General features: G+C 35.6%; 1 protein-coding gene and 1 pseudogene across 1 annotated transcript in view; both read left to right on the forward strand.

The window, feature by feature from the left end:
• The window catches only part of KIF5B (kinesin family member 5B), a 43,307-nt gene extending 32,893 nt beyond the window's left edge, over window positions 1-10,414 (forward strand). Inside the window, exons 20-26 of the mRNA XM_014851769.3 lie at window positions 655-756; window positions 1,820-1,880; window positions 1,994-2,065; window positions 2,214-2,318; window positions 3,474-3,690; window positions 4,226-4,376; window positions 7,956-10,414. Of these exons, the coding sequence (XP_014707255.2) occupies window positions 655-756; window positions 1,820-1,880; window positions 1,994-2,065; window positions 2,214-2,318; window positions 3,474-3,690; window positions 4,226-4,356 (688 nt within the window). The 3' untranslated portion in view covers window positions 4,357-4,376; window positions 7,956-10,414. The remainder of the gene's footprint in view (window positions 1-654; window positions 757-1,819; window positions 1,881-1,993; window positions 2,066-2,213; window positions 2,319-3,473; window positions 3,691-4,225; window positions 4,377-7,955) is intronic.
• Window positions 10,415-14,447: 4,033 nt separating this feature from the next.
• On the forward strand, window positions 14,448-14,561 carry LOC123282169 (U6 spliceosomal RNA; annotated as a pseudogene).
• The last annotated feature ends 1,187 nt before the right edge of the window (window positions 14,562-15,748 follow it).

Here is a 15,748-nt window from a genome sequence, read left to right on the forward strand (position 1 = left end):
TATAACATCTAAGTTCCAAGTGGAATTTTTGAAAATTTTTCTTAGGTCTTTGATGTTAACCAATCAGTAAAGGGAAAAAAAATCCCCGTCTTCAACTATTATTGCATGTAGACACCACAGTCTCCTCCAAATCATTTTCTTAAATTCCTTTTTAAAAATATTCTTAACTGAGAAAAACTTTATTGGAAATTGTGAGTTAAAAAAAATTTTTTTTAAGTAGAAATTGTCGTCTTAGTTTATCTAGATGACATTTTCTCCTCTTCCATGTCGTATGCATGTAGCATAAAATTTATAGAAATTGGAAGTCTGCAACTAAATCGTGATTTGATTAGGAAGCAGAGGAGCCTAATGAAAAATGATGACAAAGTTTGTGACACGGGTCTTAATACCCGATGGATTTAGGGACAAGGAATCAGGGAGATGAAAGCTATAGAAGAAGAAAACCATGGTTTCAAACCAAAATATCAAAGTATTGTATGGCTGAAAGTAGCCAGGTCCTCCTCATCGCTCCCTCTGTAGGACAGGATAACAGAGGACACCTGGGGTATTTGAATGGTGAGATTTAGAATATAAGAGTTTGAAAAATTTTGACAGACAACTTTCAGAAAGTGATGATGTTGATATTATATTGTTTTTTTTTTTTTCTTTTGTCAGCCAAACTCAGAAAATGATGTTAGAGCAGGAACGTCTGAAAGTAGAACATGAGAAATTGAAAACTACAGATCAGGAAAAGAGCAGAAAATTACATGAACTTACGTGAGTGAATGTTTTAATTCAAGTTTAAAATTAAAAATTAAATTAGAAGACTGCAGGTATTGCTATCAGATCTATCCAGTGGATACGTTTTTCACTTTGTCTAGGTTAAAGAGTGTTTTTCTTAAGCCCTCTGAGTTGGTTTGATGTATGCCTAAAATCCTGCGTATATTCTCGTACTTCAGTGAAAGCAAGCTCTTCTATTCCAGTGCTCGTCAAGATTCACATTCCTGCTTGTCTACCTACTTCTTGTTTCTCTCTCTGTGCCACCGTATTAGTTCAAGATCCTGCATAAAAATAAACTTAAAACATGACGTTGAGTAATTTGGAAGATTTCAGGATCTGCCACAAAAACTGAATTTTTGTTAAATTTGATCTTGAATAAAAGAACATTATTGTTTTAGCCTTGCCTTTTGAACAGAGGCTTTTACCATTTACTTTTTCCGATTTACTAAGTATAGTGAATACACAGTTTTCTAGAATCTGAGTAGTTAGAAAACTCATGATTTTAATTTTTCACATACCTTGAATTTATGAGAACTAATTTATAAATGAACTGCTATTGTTAGGATGGACTCACCATCAGGACCAAGTCATAATTGATTTATGAAGATTCTGCTGAATCTCACCCATAATTTTGTTTAGAATAATTTTAATGTAAAATGTGTAAAATGTTTGAGTTTGCAATAATTTATAATCTCTAATTCCCAGTTAACCAGAATTATTTTGGATAAATAGCAGCATGCCATATGTGGCATATTCTAAAATATAAATAAGAACCAATCCTTATTCTTTGAATTCTGCCAGATTTTCTCTCTTCCATTTCTATACGAGGAGAAGTTTTTTCCTAATAAACTATAGATTTAGAAGGAGATTATAAGGCACATAAAAATTTCTTTGAAAGACACAACATGGGTAAACATAGTAAAAAATAAATAGCTTTCGTTTATTTGAATTTAAGACTTGATCCTTTCAGATAAAAAATATTTGATTCAATTCTTGTGCTAAATAAAACTAGAATTTTATGGACTCAAAGTTGAAAATGTATGTATATTCTACTGTTTAGGGTTATGCAAGATAGACGAGAACAAGCAAGACAAGACTTGAAGGGTTTGGAGGAGACAGTGGTAAGAAAACTTGAAACTAAATAGGATTGGGGAATATTGAATGGGTTTTTTCCCCTTGGTTATACTAAATTTGAAGTCTGAATTTTAAAAAATACTGCACTTCTTAATTCAAGGCAAAAGAACTTCAGACTTTACACAACCTGCGGAAGCTCTTTGTTCAGGACCTGGCCACCAGAGTTAAAAAGGTAAGAAAGCTATGCTGAGGTGGGTGTTTCTATAAATGGTGCTCTCTCTGTTTAATTAATTGGACATTGTCATAATGTACGTGTAGTTAGGCTTAGGGTTTTTTGGTCATTAAATTTTTCGCAGTATTCATAAACCTTCTTTTCTTAGAGTGCCGAAATCGATTCTGATGACACTGGAGGCAGTGCTGCTCAAAAGCAAAAAATCTCCTTTCTTGAAAATAATCTTGAACAACTCACTAAAGTGCACAAACAGGTAATAAAAAGTATATTTTGCGGTAGCTACAGCATTGTAAGAATGGAAAATTGAGTCCTGGCAAGTATTTGAATCTTTCAGAGTCCTAAGGAATTTTCATACCTTTATCCATTCCATTATTTTATCAAGCGATGATATAAAGAAACCACTAGCAATTTTTAAGGGAGATTATGTGTATGTATTTTTTTCCTCTTTTTCTCCCCAAAGACACCCAGTACATAGTTGTATATTGTAGTTGTAGGTCCTTCAAGTTGTGGTATGTGGGGCACCACCTCAGCATAGCTTGATGAGCAGTGCCGTGTCCACGCCCAGGATCCAAACTGGCGAAACCCTGGGCATGCAAACTTAGCCACAGGGCCAGCCCCAGGAAATTATATTTTTAACAACCCTTTTATCCATAGAGGCCAATGAAAACATGTATTCTTTCCTATTTCCTTTCTAGGATTTCAGATCTGTCAGTTTTGTTAATTTATTTATGGTAATTTTAAAATCTCTTGTAGACAAGTCTTGCAGTTAAAATACAATTTTTTAATGTCTTTTTACATTTAATGCCTTGAGGGTGAAATATATCATGAGACAGTTCATATTTTTTTTTGAAAGAAATGCTTATTATGGATTTTTTGGCTTATTTTTTATAATGGCTTGGTAAATGACTGACTTATTTAAAAAATTCCATGGCGCACTCAGTTGATATCTTTGTTATTGTAAACCTGATACTTGTACTACAGTAAAGTTAATGAAATTTTAGACTTTATTGCTTTCAACACTTACTAAGGGGCTTGCTAAATTTTTGTTCACTGTGGGTCTTACTGGGTCTAAAACCTAAAAGTATATGCATTTCCACTAGATTAGTGTCTTAGTGAAGAGATATAACACTGTGTTATGACTTGTTGTTGCCTAGTAGAGGGAAAGAACAATCTCCTCCCCACCAAAAAAATTTTTTAATGAAACTGTATCTTTGTGAGAAATATATATGTGTGTGACATATATGGATGTATATATTCCTTGCATGTTGCTGCCTAAATTAAATTAGCTAAATGGAAAACATTAATATAAATATAGTTTTACTTTTCTAAAGAAAAATTATAACGTGTTGATACTTTCTCAAATCGTCTTGTTAAAGCCAGAATCCTTATTTTCTTCATGTACCTGTAGTTGGTACGTGATAATGCAGATCTTCGCTGTGAACTTCCTAAGTTGGAAAAGCGACTTAGAGCTACAGCTGAGAGAGTGAAAGCTTTGGAGTCAGCACTAAAAGAAGCCAAAGAAAATGCATCTCGTGATCGCAAACGCTATCAGCAAGAAGTAGATCGTATAAAGGAAGCAGTCAGGTCAAAAAATATGGCCAGAAGAGGACATTCTGCACAAATTGGTTAGTAGAACACATTAAAATCTTTAAACCTTGCTCAATTTGAGTGTTTTCATTTACCTGAAAACATGATCTGATTCATTTTCTGTTGTCGTGGTGGTAGTATTTATCTGTTTTTATTTTCTAACTTACCAAAGAGCATGTGGCATTGTTAGGGTAAGAACGAAGTTGAAGAATAACCACAGTAACAGGACAAGAAGATAAATAAGTAAGAATGGTCAGGGGTAGGAGAAACTATATAGAGCAATGTTATTAAAGCAAAGAGAGAATTGCAAGAAAATAAGTCATCAGCAATATTTCATATTTTGGAGTAATCATTGATACACAGTAGGATTTTTAAGAGGTTAAGGATTGTATAGATCCTGGAAAAAAGGATGTAACTGAGAAGAAAAAGATAGAGGAATTTGCTGAGCAACACAAAGGCAAAGAAAAACAAAACGTTTGGGAATTTGTCGTGAATAAAAGAGAGAGACCTAAAAAGTCATTACAATCATGTGTTAAGATTTATTCTAAAGTCAGTTTTTATTTTTCATATTAGCTAAACCTATTCGTCCTGGGCAACATCCAGCAGCTTCTCCAACTCATCCAAGTGCAATTCGTGGAGGAGGCGCATTTGTCCAGAACAGCCAGCCAGTGACAGTACGAGGTGGAGGAGGCAAACAAGTGTAAGCCTCACACATTAGCCACAGGTTTGTAGTTTATGTCTGGCTTTTGATCATAACTATAAATGGAAAGGTTTAGCCATTATTTGCTGAACACTTCTTTGGATTCTCACATCAGTGTTAATGAGTCTCTTTCTTTTTTCCTTTGTTTCTTTTCTTTTTTTTTTTTTTTTTTTTTTTTTGGTGAGGAAGATTGGCCCTGAGCTAACACCTATTGCCAGTCCTCATCTTTTTGCTTGAGGAAGATTGGCCCTGGGCTAACATCTATACCAGTCTTCCTCTATTTTGTATGTGTGATGCAGCCACAGCATAGCTTGATGAGCGGTGTGTAGGTCCACACCTGGGATCCAAACCTGTGACCCCTGGGCCACCAAAGCGGAGCACATGAACTTAACCACTATACCACTGGGCAAGCCCCATGATTTTCTTTTTTTTTTTTTTTTGTAATGCAGGTAATTATGAAAGTAACTTGGCACAATTTCTTATCTTTTTTTCATAGTTCAGATCATCCTGTATATTCAAATTTGTGTTTATATTGTTTTTAACCTAATATTGGATCATTTTTAAAAGCTCTTCGTTTTCTAATGGGTATACCATGGTTTGTAAGTTAGTTTTTTCCAAAATTGAAATTTCCATATATGAAGTTTGAAGTGCGAAACATCTTTTTATACCCCTCGCTTTTTAGATTATTTCCAGAAAATTCCTAGAAGTGGAATTACAAGAAAATGTGAACATTTTTTAAGGCTCTTGATACATGTTAACATACTGCTCTCCAAAAAGACTATAACAAATTGGATACAGTGCATTTTGTTGCATCTTTCCCAGCGCCAAGTATTAATAGTGTTTAAGCTTCTAATGGGTGAAAGTAGGCATCTCATTGATTTATTAATGAAGTTGGGTAGTTTTTTCATATATTGGTCCACTTATATTTCCTTTTTTTTATGAGTTATTTCTGTGTCCTTTTTCATTTGCCCGTCCTGAGTGACTTTTCTAACAGATTTATGAGTTCTTTTATTTATTTTTAATTATACAAGTAATATCTGTTCATTGTAGGGAGATAAAGAATATCACAAAGTAGAAGATAAATACCCTCCAGAGATACCACCCAATATATTGTGTGTATCTTTCTAGAGCACTCTTTACATATTATAACTTCTAAATTAAAAAGTTTAAACTGTTATAAATATTCCAGCAACATACTACCCTATTCTACTCCATGTGCTCCTTTGTAGCCTGCTTTGTTAACTGAGCAATATAGCCTGGACATTTTCTTCTCCAACATGATTGGTTAGTTAATAGCTGCCTATTGTTTCATCATATGGCAGGAACTCATATTTTAATTTTTTTAGGAAGTCTCAGATGTGTTTGTAGGTGCATTGGAAACTAAAAATACTAGATAATTATGATATGGTTAACTGTTGTTTCTGACAAATACTAAAGCCAGTTGATTTTACTGTTGTTTTTACTTTGATCTGTTTTTACTTTGCATTTTGTATAATGTTGGCTCTCAATTTAAGTAGAGAATTAAGTAGTATTCTTGAGAATTCACATTTCCAACAATTTAAAATATTTTTTGTCCACACAGTGTGGGATTTAAGAGAGTGATATAGTGCAGAGCATGGGCTGTGGAGTTCTAAGAGTCTGGGCTTTTCTGCTTTTATGAACTTGAGCAAGTTACTTTTTTATATTTAATATGTTATATATTTATTTAATTATATTTATTTATATATAATAATTAAATATAATTAATTATATTTAATTAATTATAATTAATTTCTCATTTTGACTGCTTTTAAAATTCTTTAGCGTAAAAGTAAATTATGGATTCATGACCTATTTAATGTATCTCTAACACATAATTTTTTTTCATAGCCACAATAATTTCACACCTAATAAAATACTTTTAATATTATCTAATACCAATCCATATTCAGATTTCTCCAATTTTTTTTAAGTCGTTTACAGCTGATTTCTCTCAACCAGGGTACAGTCCAGGACCACTGTTTGCATTTGGTTATATCCCTTAAGTCACTTTTGAAAATCTAGAGTAACCCCCCTTTGTAATGACATTGACTTACTGAAGAGACTAGGCCAGTTGTCTTGAGCATATGGTGCCTTCTGGATGTGTTTTGAGTATTTCTATGTGTAGTTGCCTTGTTGCTCTATTCCCTGTATGTTGAAAGCATTCATGAAACTTAGTGTAAACATTTTTAACAAGACTGACATGGTAGGTAGTATGTGCTTAATATTGTGACACATCAGTTGACATACAATAGCTAGTTTTCCTGCCAGTTAAAGATGGCCTCTCTTTTTCCCCCTTTGGAGTAGTAACTTTTTGAGTCCTTTTTATTAGTTAAATGAAAGTCATTCTTGAAAAATACAGAAGTTACAATACAAAAGAAATACACAAGTCGTTAGCTAGTACAGAGTGAGGTTCATTAGATGCAGGTTGCTTTTCCTCTGGACGTGGAAGGTGGAGAAGGAGATTTTCAGAGCATAAATATAGATACAGATAAAAGTTTATCCTTTTTGGATATTGTTCTCAGTAAAACTCATGTAAAGTTTGAACACATATCTGGATTACAAAGAGGATAGACCATGGCCTTTGTTAAATATAGCTAGGTTTTAGCTTGAAAGTAAAATGCTGATCCCAGTGTAATGACAGCAGTTTAGCACATGAGGGAGATAGCTAGACTAGGTTTTCAAGACTTGAAGTCATTATAAAAGTGTAGTTGTTTACAGGTTTGCTTTATCACTGATCCAAAGGATAGTTGGTTCTTAATTTTTTAAACTCTTGTATTACTCTTAAACCACGATTGAGGCGTGTATGATCTACTTAAGTGATAAATTGTTGAAAAATTAAATATTTTGTAGAGAAATTTTTAAATTATTTTTTAATTATTAAGAAAAACATTTCAAAACTGATGGTTCATTTTTTCGAAAAGATGACAGTGTATTAATAATACTGATACCTTTAGTACCCAGTTTTACATGGCTGGTCTTCTACCTTGCATAATACTTTGAACAGGGTGAGTTTTTCAAACCCATAGGTAACTAGGCAGTTTAATACAAGCATGCCTCCAGGTAACAACTGCCTGAATTGTTTCACTGTCACTTTGCCTACCGTACGTACCTCTCGTTTATCCCTGTTCCTCCACTCCTCTCCTCCTCTATCCTTCCTGCTACCCCCGAGCTCCCAGGTATGTAACATTGCTAGTTAGTGATCTTTGGTTTAGGAATGTCACTGACACTGTCTGCTGGCTTCCATTTTATTAACCATCTTTTTCTTTTATAAAAAAATATAATTCATACATCAGCTCACTTGTCACTCTTTTGAGGAGTGTAAAAAATGCAGGGCTGACCTCTTTAAACATTGTACTGCTCAAAATAGCTCTGCTTACAAGATGAATAAAAAGAGAAGAAATCAAATCATTTAATGGTGCCATCTTTTTAGTTTGGGGGAAAGTGGTCGAAGCTGTTGGCTAAAATGTTTTTTAAACTATTGGTCTGCTTTATTTACCTTTTTGCTTCTTTTCATGATTGTCTCAAACACGTTTTGTTTTATAAGTAAAAATATTTTCTGTCTATGCTTTCTCTCATTTTCAGGTGTTGAAAGTAACTGAAGTATGAAGAGGACATACTATCTAGCAGGGTCATTCAGTGACTGTAACCTCTACCCCCTGGGAATTGTAGAATTATAACTTTTTTTTAATGTATAAATTCTCCCTGGCCTGTACAGCTCTTTCCTACCCACTCTTCTTGTAAACTCTGCTGCTTCCCAACACAACTAGCGTGCAATTTTGGCGTCTTAGGAGGGGAAAATGACAGTTTACAACTGTGGCCCTATTTATTACACAGTTTGTCTTCATGTCTTAAATTTAGTCTTCACTGTGCCAAGCTAACTGTATCATATAGGATTGTGCTTTTTGTAGTTGTTCTTTGTGTGTATGTTTTTTAAAATCCCAGTTTAAATTACCTAGCTGCTACAGCTTCTTGTTTTTCTTATTAAAATGTCTTCCTTATTTTAGAAAAAATGGAACATTTAGATTAAATGTCTTAAAATTTACCACTTACAACACTACATGCCCACAAAATATATCAGGTTAGTACTGTACTTTAAAATCCCTTGAAATGATTTCAAAGTGAAAATTACTTGCATCATCTCTGAAGTTTGCTTCTGAAAACTACGGTTTGAGCACTGAAACCTTAAAACTGCCTAAGTGGGCATTTCGAGACTGAGCAAGGCTACTTAATTGTTATCTCATGAAATGCCTGTTGCTGTATTTTCTTGAATAGAAATGTTTTACAATTTCAAAAGCAAATCTCAGTTTAAGAAAGAGAGTTTGGAAAAGGAGTTGTATTTCTCTGCTTCCCAATCCTGTAATCAACATAGCTCGATGGAATGAAAATACCCTGCTTTGTTCTGGTGAGCCTGCTAGTTAATATGAGAATTGGACAGATACTAATTTGTCATCTTAATATAGTGAGATGAGTTAAGATATTATGGGATTAAACATGATTTTATACTGTTAGTACTATATTAGTTGAATTATAGACTATGGAAATTGAGAAAATGTGGAAGAACAGGACAAATATATAGTGAATTTATCAATATGCAGGTAAATTTTGGTCTGAAATCCCGGAGGTGTTTTTAACCTGCTACACTAAGTCATACACTATAATTTATTTCTCATTTAGTCTAGACATAGTAAATGGTTTGCAAGTCACTAATAATCCTCAAAATTACTTTGTTGGCTGTAGCCCATAATTTTGTAATTAGTACTAAGTGTATCTGTTTTTGCCACTTCTTCCTCAGATGATTAAACTTAGTCAACAGTTTATTTTAGGGAGATAGAAAACTAATAGGGAAAGATTTCAATATTTGCTTCATCAATGGGGGGTGACTGCAACTGTCTTAGCAGAAATTTGCAGAGATTGGGGATATAAGGTTGAAACTTAGAAAGTTCTGTTTTAGGATCTGGCTGGCAGAATTAACTTTTTGAAGAAGTTTTATACACAGATATTTGTATTAAATTTGGAGCCATAGTCAGAAGACTCAGATCATAATTGGCTTATTTTTCTATTTCCTTAACTATTGTAATTTCCACTTTTATAATAATTTTCATTTAAAAGATGAATTTATTTATTTATTTTTTTAACAGTCAAAAATCCTTGCTGTTGTAGTCTGCAACCTTTAAAATGATTGTGTTGCTTTTAAGATTGATCAAAAGAAACAGTCCATAAACTGAGGTGAAACTTTGGTGCAGCAAGGTTGAAGTAATGCAGTTGACTAAAAAGGAAAGTGCTACAGCCTGTTTATGACACTTTTCTAAGTGGAGAAATATTTGGCTGCATTCACACAGACATTTGTATTTTGTTTTCAAATGAAAACTTGCTTCTTTGGCAATATTCATAAATGAGGCAGAATTTTTTTTCTCTTTTGTCTGAATATGGTAATTCATTCTTGTAAGATGTATCACGGGTATTGGTGCTGTGTAACAATGAATGGTTCAGAATACACAATGTTAGGTTTTTCAAAATATCTCAGTGGTTCTTTTCTATTTATAATTTCAAACTTTCAAAAAGTGTACAAAGAATTTCATAAATTTGTTTTCTGTGAACTGCTCTTTTTGCTATGGTAGGTCATTAAACACAGCATTTACTCTTATAAATGAAAATTTCTGATCATCTAGAACGTTGACACTTACTTCAATTTGCAGTGTCTTTTTTTGGACTGACTATATTAACGTTCCTCTGAATGGTATTGATAAATGGTTCAGAAGAGAAACTCAGTGAAATAAAAGAGTAATATTTATTCATGGTGATCAATTAAGTTATTTTCCTAACTTAAGAAAACTACTGTGCGTAACTCTCAGTTTGACATGAGGTGATAGAAAGAGCCTGAGTCTACCTGTGGGACATGTCGGTGCATTTTCAGTGCTTGAAGATACAGTCAAAGATAATTGGTTTGGGAAGACGCCATATAATTTTAAGTTTTAAGTTAACCTGCATGCTGTGAATGTGTTTTATGTTTAAATAAAAAGGAAAATTCTTTTGAAATGTAATGACTTTCTTAAATCTTATTCAGTGGAGCATTAGGTTGATGTATATGACTAAGTGGCCTTCTGTCTTGACAGAATAGCGACCAATGTGTCATTATATTCGTATTTTTTTCTAATACATTGGCTACTCTTTGGACAGCAGGTGTTAGTTAGATGTGTAGGCTGAAGAATTAAGAGCTGGAAGTCAATTCTCAATGTTCCCATGTCACTTTAGTCTACATAGTTGGGTTCAGTTGAGCCTGATTGTTTTATTAACCAGTATAAGAAATGTTACTTTGGCTTCCCTAATGGTCATTCAGGGCTAGCTGGAAAAAACAAAGGAAAGACTATTCCTAAATTCTGGTGGTGATTGGCTTTTTATCTTTTAAAATTATTTATTAATGGAAATTTTTAATCATATATAAAAGAGTAAATAATGAACCTCCAAGTTCCTATCACTCAGTTTTTACAATTGTCAAGAATTAACAACTCATGGCTAATCTTGTTTCATCCATAACCTCATTCATGCATTACCCCCCCCCCGTATTATTTTGAAGCAATTCCAGACCTATGCTTTTATCCATAAATATTTCATTACGCATTTTTAAATACACACTCCTTAAAACACACACCAAATACCATTATCACACCAAAAAAATTAATTTCCTAAGCAAAATTTTAATTTTGGTGAACAGTTTTATTTGAATCAAGATCCAATTAAAAGAGGCTGGCCCTGTGGCCCAGTGGTTGAGTTCATGTACTCTGCTTCGGCAGCCCAGGGTTTCACCAGTTCAAATCCTGGGCTCGGGCATGGCACGACTCGTCAAGCCATGCTGAGGTGGCATCCCACATGCCACAACTAGAAGGACCCACAACTGAAAATACACAACTATGTACCAGGGGGCTTTGGGAAGAAAAGGGAAAAATAAGATCTTTGCAAAAAAACAATCCAATTAAAATTCATACATTGCAAGCCAGCCCTGGTGCCTAGTGGCTAAAGTTCGGCACTGGCCGCTCCAGCAGCCTGGGATCACTTCCTGGTTGTGGAACCACACCACCCGTCTCTGGTGATGGTGGCTCAAATAGAAGAACTAGAACAACTTGAAACTAGGGTATACACCTGGGGCTTTGGGGAGGGGAAAAAGGGAAGATTGGCAACTGGTGTTAGCTCAGGGTGAATCTCCTTACAAAAAAATTTAATATATTGCAATAGAGTCCCCTTTCATCTCTTTCTCATTTTTTTCCCTGCAATTAGTTTATGAAGAAAACAGGTTATTTGTCCTGTTGAATTTCCCAGATTTTGCTGATTGTGTCCTTTTGATATTATTTAACATATTCTTCTGTCCTTTGTACTTTGTTTAAATTTGTTTGGGATCCACAGACTTAATCAGATTCAGAGTTTTGTTTTGTTGGTGAGAGGCAGTATTACGTCATAGTGGTGATATTCTTCCATCAGATGGCACATCATGTCTGGTTGTCTCTTTTTGGCTTATTAGCCAGCACTCATAATCAGTGCCTAGATCCATCACTTTATTAGGGGTTACTGAATGCCGATTTTCTAGTTCTGTCATTCCTTCATTTGTTAGCTGCAGTAGAGAAACTTGTCCTCGTCTACTATTTGGTTACCTAGTGGTGTAGTTCTATAGGAAAAATGATAAATGTGTGATTCTTTCCCTTTATTTGCAAGTTTCAAATAATGAGTTGCTTCACTACTGTCTTCTAGTGGTGACCAGTGAGTTGTGTGTTTTACTCCTTTTTTAAATTTTTTATTATTTGGTTATGATCTTTTAAGTGTGCTCTGTGGCCACTTCTTTGACCAGCAAGTGGGCTCCCAAAGTCCTCACTCCCCCTGTGAGCCTGCCCACCAGCTTCACAGAGGGGCGCATTTCCTGCCCACCTGCACTCTGAAGGGCTCTGCCAGCCTTGGCCCACTTGTACCCCAGTGATGTGTCTCCTTCCCAGTCCCAGCCATGGTTCCCTGCTTGCCAGCCTCACCTTGACTGCCACAGAGGGATGCCTCCTGCTTGCCCAGCGACTGTGCCCAGCTCTGGCCCGGGAAACCTAGCAAACTTCTCTGCCATCCAGTGGGCTGCAACCACACATTTGCCAACAAGATCTGAATCCCAGACATCGGGAGGGGACCCCTTCCACATTTCTTCCTTCGTTGTGTACTCTCTTTGTCCTCAAGTATTCTTTAAAGTTCTTTGTACCCATTTGTAGTTAATCCTTTGGACCCTGACTGATGCAGAGGGTAATATCAAAGTCTATAACCAGAATATTTAGAACCTCGGCTCTTGTCCCCTTACTTGGCTACCTGAATGCTGGCAGCCAGGCTTATGCTCTCCAGCCAGGAGATTAGAAGATTCTTCCCTGAAATACTTGACAGCTGATGGGTGTGCCCATGGAAGCAGTATGGTTACAGAAGTGCCACAGTCAACAAGTCCTACTCAGATCAACCTTCTGCTTCAAGTCGGCTTCTTCGTGTCCCCATCTTGAATATGTGCAGACAGCCAAGGGTCACCAGGCATTTGAGGAAAGCCTTTAAGATAAAAGGATCAAAATAAACAAACAGAAAAAAAGCAAAATGATAATACAGAGGGAAGTGGGACCATGAAGGAAGGAGAAAACGTTTTAAAGAACTACCACAAATATCCTCAGCTTTTGAGATAGTAAAAAACTTTGTCTCCACTGAAAACAAGGGGCCGTAAGAAAGATCAGAAAACAAAAAAAAGTCTTGAAAATAAAAACTCAATAGAAGGGTTAGATGATGAAGAAATTGCCAACAAAGTGGTACCAAAAAAACCCTGGAAAATAGGAAAGAAAAAGTAATTAGAAGACTGGAGCAAACGGCCTCAGATCTGAATAATAAGCATCCCATAGAAAGCAGAGGAAATCACCAATGAAATAATTCAGGAAAATTTAACAAGGCCGTCAGTTTCCAACGCCCAGCACAATGGATAAAAATAGACCCACACGAAGGTACATCACTGAAATTTCAGGACAAAGAAGACCAAAAACAGATTTTGCACAAAGGATTGAGAATCTGAATGAATCAAACAACACTAGAAAAAAGAAGAAAATGGATCAATACCTTCAAAATTCAGAGGGAAAATTATCTCCAACCTCAATTGGTGTAAAAGTAGGTAAAATAAAAAGGTTTCCAGACATGCAAGTTCTCAAAAACTTTACTTCTTATGTACACGTTATTGGGAAGCTGTTGCTCAACCAAGATCAGGGATTAAACTAAAGAAGAAGAAGTGGGACATACAAAAGAAGGCTCCAACAAAAGAGGGGAGTCACCAAGGGGACCACATAAAGAGCCACCAGTCCAGATGGGAGCCGGGCCATCAGAGGCCACCAGAGAGATGTTTCCAAGACAAAACAGACAGAGGAACTGATGTGTCTGAAGATTTTGAGACGAGGTTTATATAACCAAGGAGTTTGGGGTTGACTAAATGACTAGTACATAGAACACTAAGAAAAAAGTCACTGATTCAAAAAAAGAAGCCTGTAATAAGAAAGGAAAAGTCGCCATAGTCTGTTACATAGCTCAGGTGTGATTGGCATATTTCATTGTCATAGTAAACATGGATTATTAATCATGATGCGACCTTACTGAGAGCAAGAGGGATTGGGGGTGTGTCTGTGTGTCGATGGTGAAAGAGTGCTCAATCCTTCTGTAGTGACAAGGCCACAGATAATGCTTCAACGTGAATAATTGAGAAGTAGCAGAGATTTGAGGATGAAAAATAAAGAACGTGGATGTTCTGGAGAGTAGGAAAGAGGTGAAGTGGGGCAGGAGAACCACTGTTTTTCGACACAGGTTTTCTAGATCATGTTTGACTTTTCAGGGCTCAGCTTTGTTCTGTCGGCGAGCGGCTCGCCTTTGAAGATGGCTTTGGATGTTGGTCCCAGGTTCTTGCTCTAACCCTAGAATTCAGCTTGCTCATTTGTAGATCCAAGAATGGTCATTTGAAAACCTCAAGGTGACTCTTAGGTGCCTTGTTGCTCTGTAATTCTGTGATGCTGAGTAATCTTTTCTAGAGTTATAACATTGGTTCTCACTTGGGCAGCACATATGCTAAAGATCGGGATGACACAGAGAAGATTAACATGACATGTTAATCTGTGCAAGGATGACATGCAAATTTGTGAAGCATTCCATATTTTTAAGTAAAATGTTTCTCTGAGTTCAAAATATATATTATACATATTTGTATATATAGAATATATACAGTAATTATATATAATTATATATAATATTCTCTATATATTTGTATGTATATATATATATATATATATATACATATAAAACATCTGAAGCTCTTTTTTGTTAAAGATGGCACCTAAGCTAACACCTGTTGCCAATCTTTTCTTCTTCTTCTCCCCAAAGTCCCCCAGTACATCGTTGTATATTCTAGTTGCAGGTCCTGGTTGTGCTTTGTGGGACGCCGCCTCCGCATGGCTTGATGAGCAGTGCCGTGTCCGTGCCCAGGATCCAAACCTGCGAAACCCAGGGCCACCAAAGTGGAGCACACGAACTTAACCACTCAGCCGTGGGCTGGCCTCAGAAGTGTTTATTTTAAATTAAGCCTTCATGATTACTGACTTCATATGAAAACAAACCCACATGGTCTCTCAAACTGAAGTAAACAGCTATTAAAAATACTTCTTTTGCACAACCAGAAGGACCTACAACTATGTGCCAGGGGCTTTGGGGAGAAGAAGAAGAAGGAAAAAAAAGAATATTGGCAACAGATGTTAGCTCAGTTGCCAATCTTTCAAAAAAAAGTACTTCTTCATTAAATGCTCCCAAATTTTGAAGATTTAGAAGTGGTTTTTTAAAAATTGTGGCAAAATAAACAAATTAAAATTTACCATCTTAACCTTTTTTTTTTTCTTTTGGTGTGGAAGATTGTCACTGAGCTAACATCTGTGCTAATCTTCCTCTATTTTGTGTGTGGGATGCCACCGCAGCATGGCTTAATGATCCAAACCCATGAACCCTGGGCCACCAAAGCAGAGCATACAAACTGCCACCAGGCTGGCCCCAGTCTTAACCGTTTTTGAGCACACGGTTCAGTAGTGTTGGAAGAGAAGTGATTTTTAAAATAAACACAGAAGTTAGCTCAAGACTGGAAGTATTTGTGTCATGATCTACATCAAAATATTTAATGTTTTTCACTTCATATTAGCTTACCAGAATAATGTTAACATAATAACTTTGAAATGTTTCCACTGTAAGTAAAATCAGAACCTATGCAACTATTTAAAATATTCAAGAAATCAACTCACTTTTCACCCACTTAGCAGTTGAGAGCCATTTGACATGAAAGATACAGTAGTGTAACTAAATCT

This window comes from Equus asinus, chromosome 29 (genome assembly GCF_041296235.1).
Source record: "Equus asinus isolate D_3611 breed Donkey chromosome 29, EquAss-T2T_v2, whole genome shotgun sequence".
Taxonomy (NCBI): Eukaryota; Metazoa; Chordata; class Mammalia; order Perissodactyla; family Equidae; genus Equus; species Equus asinus.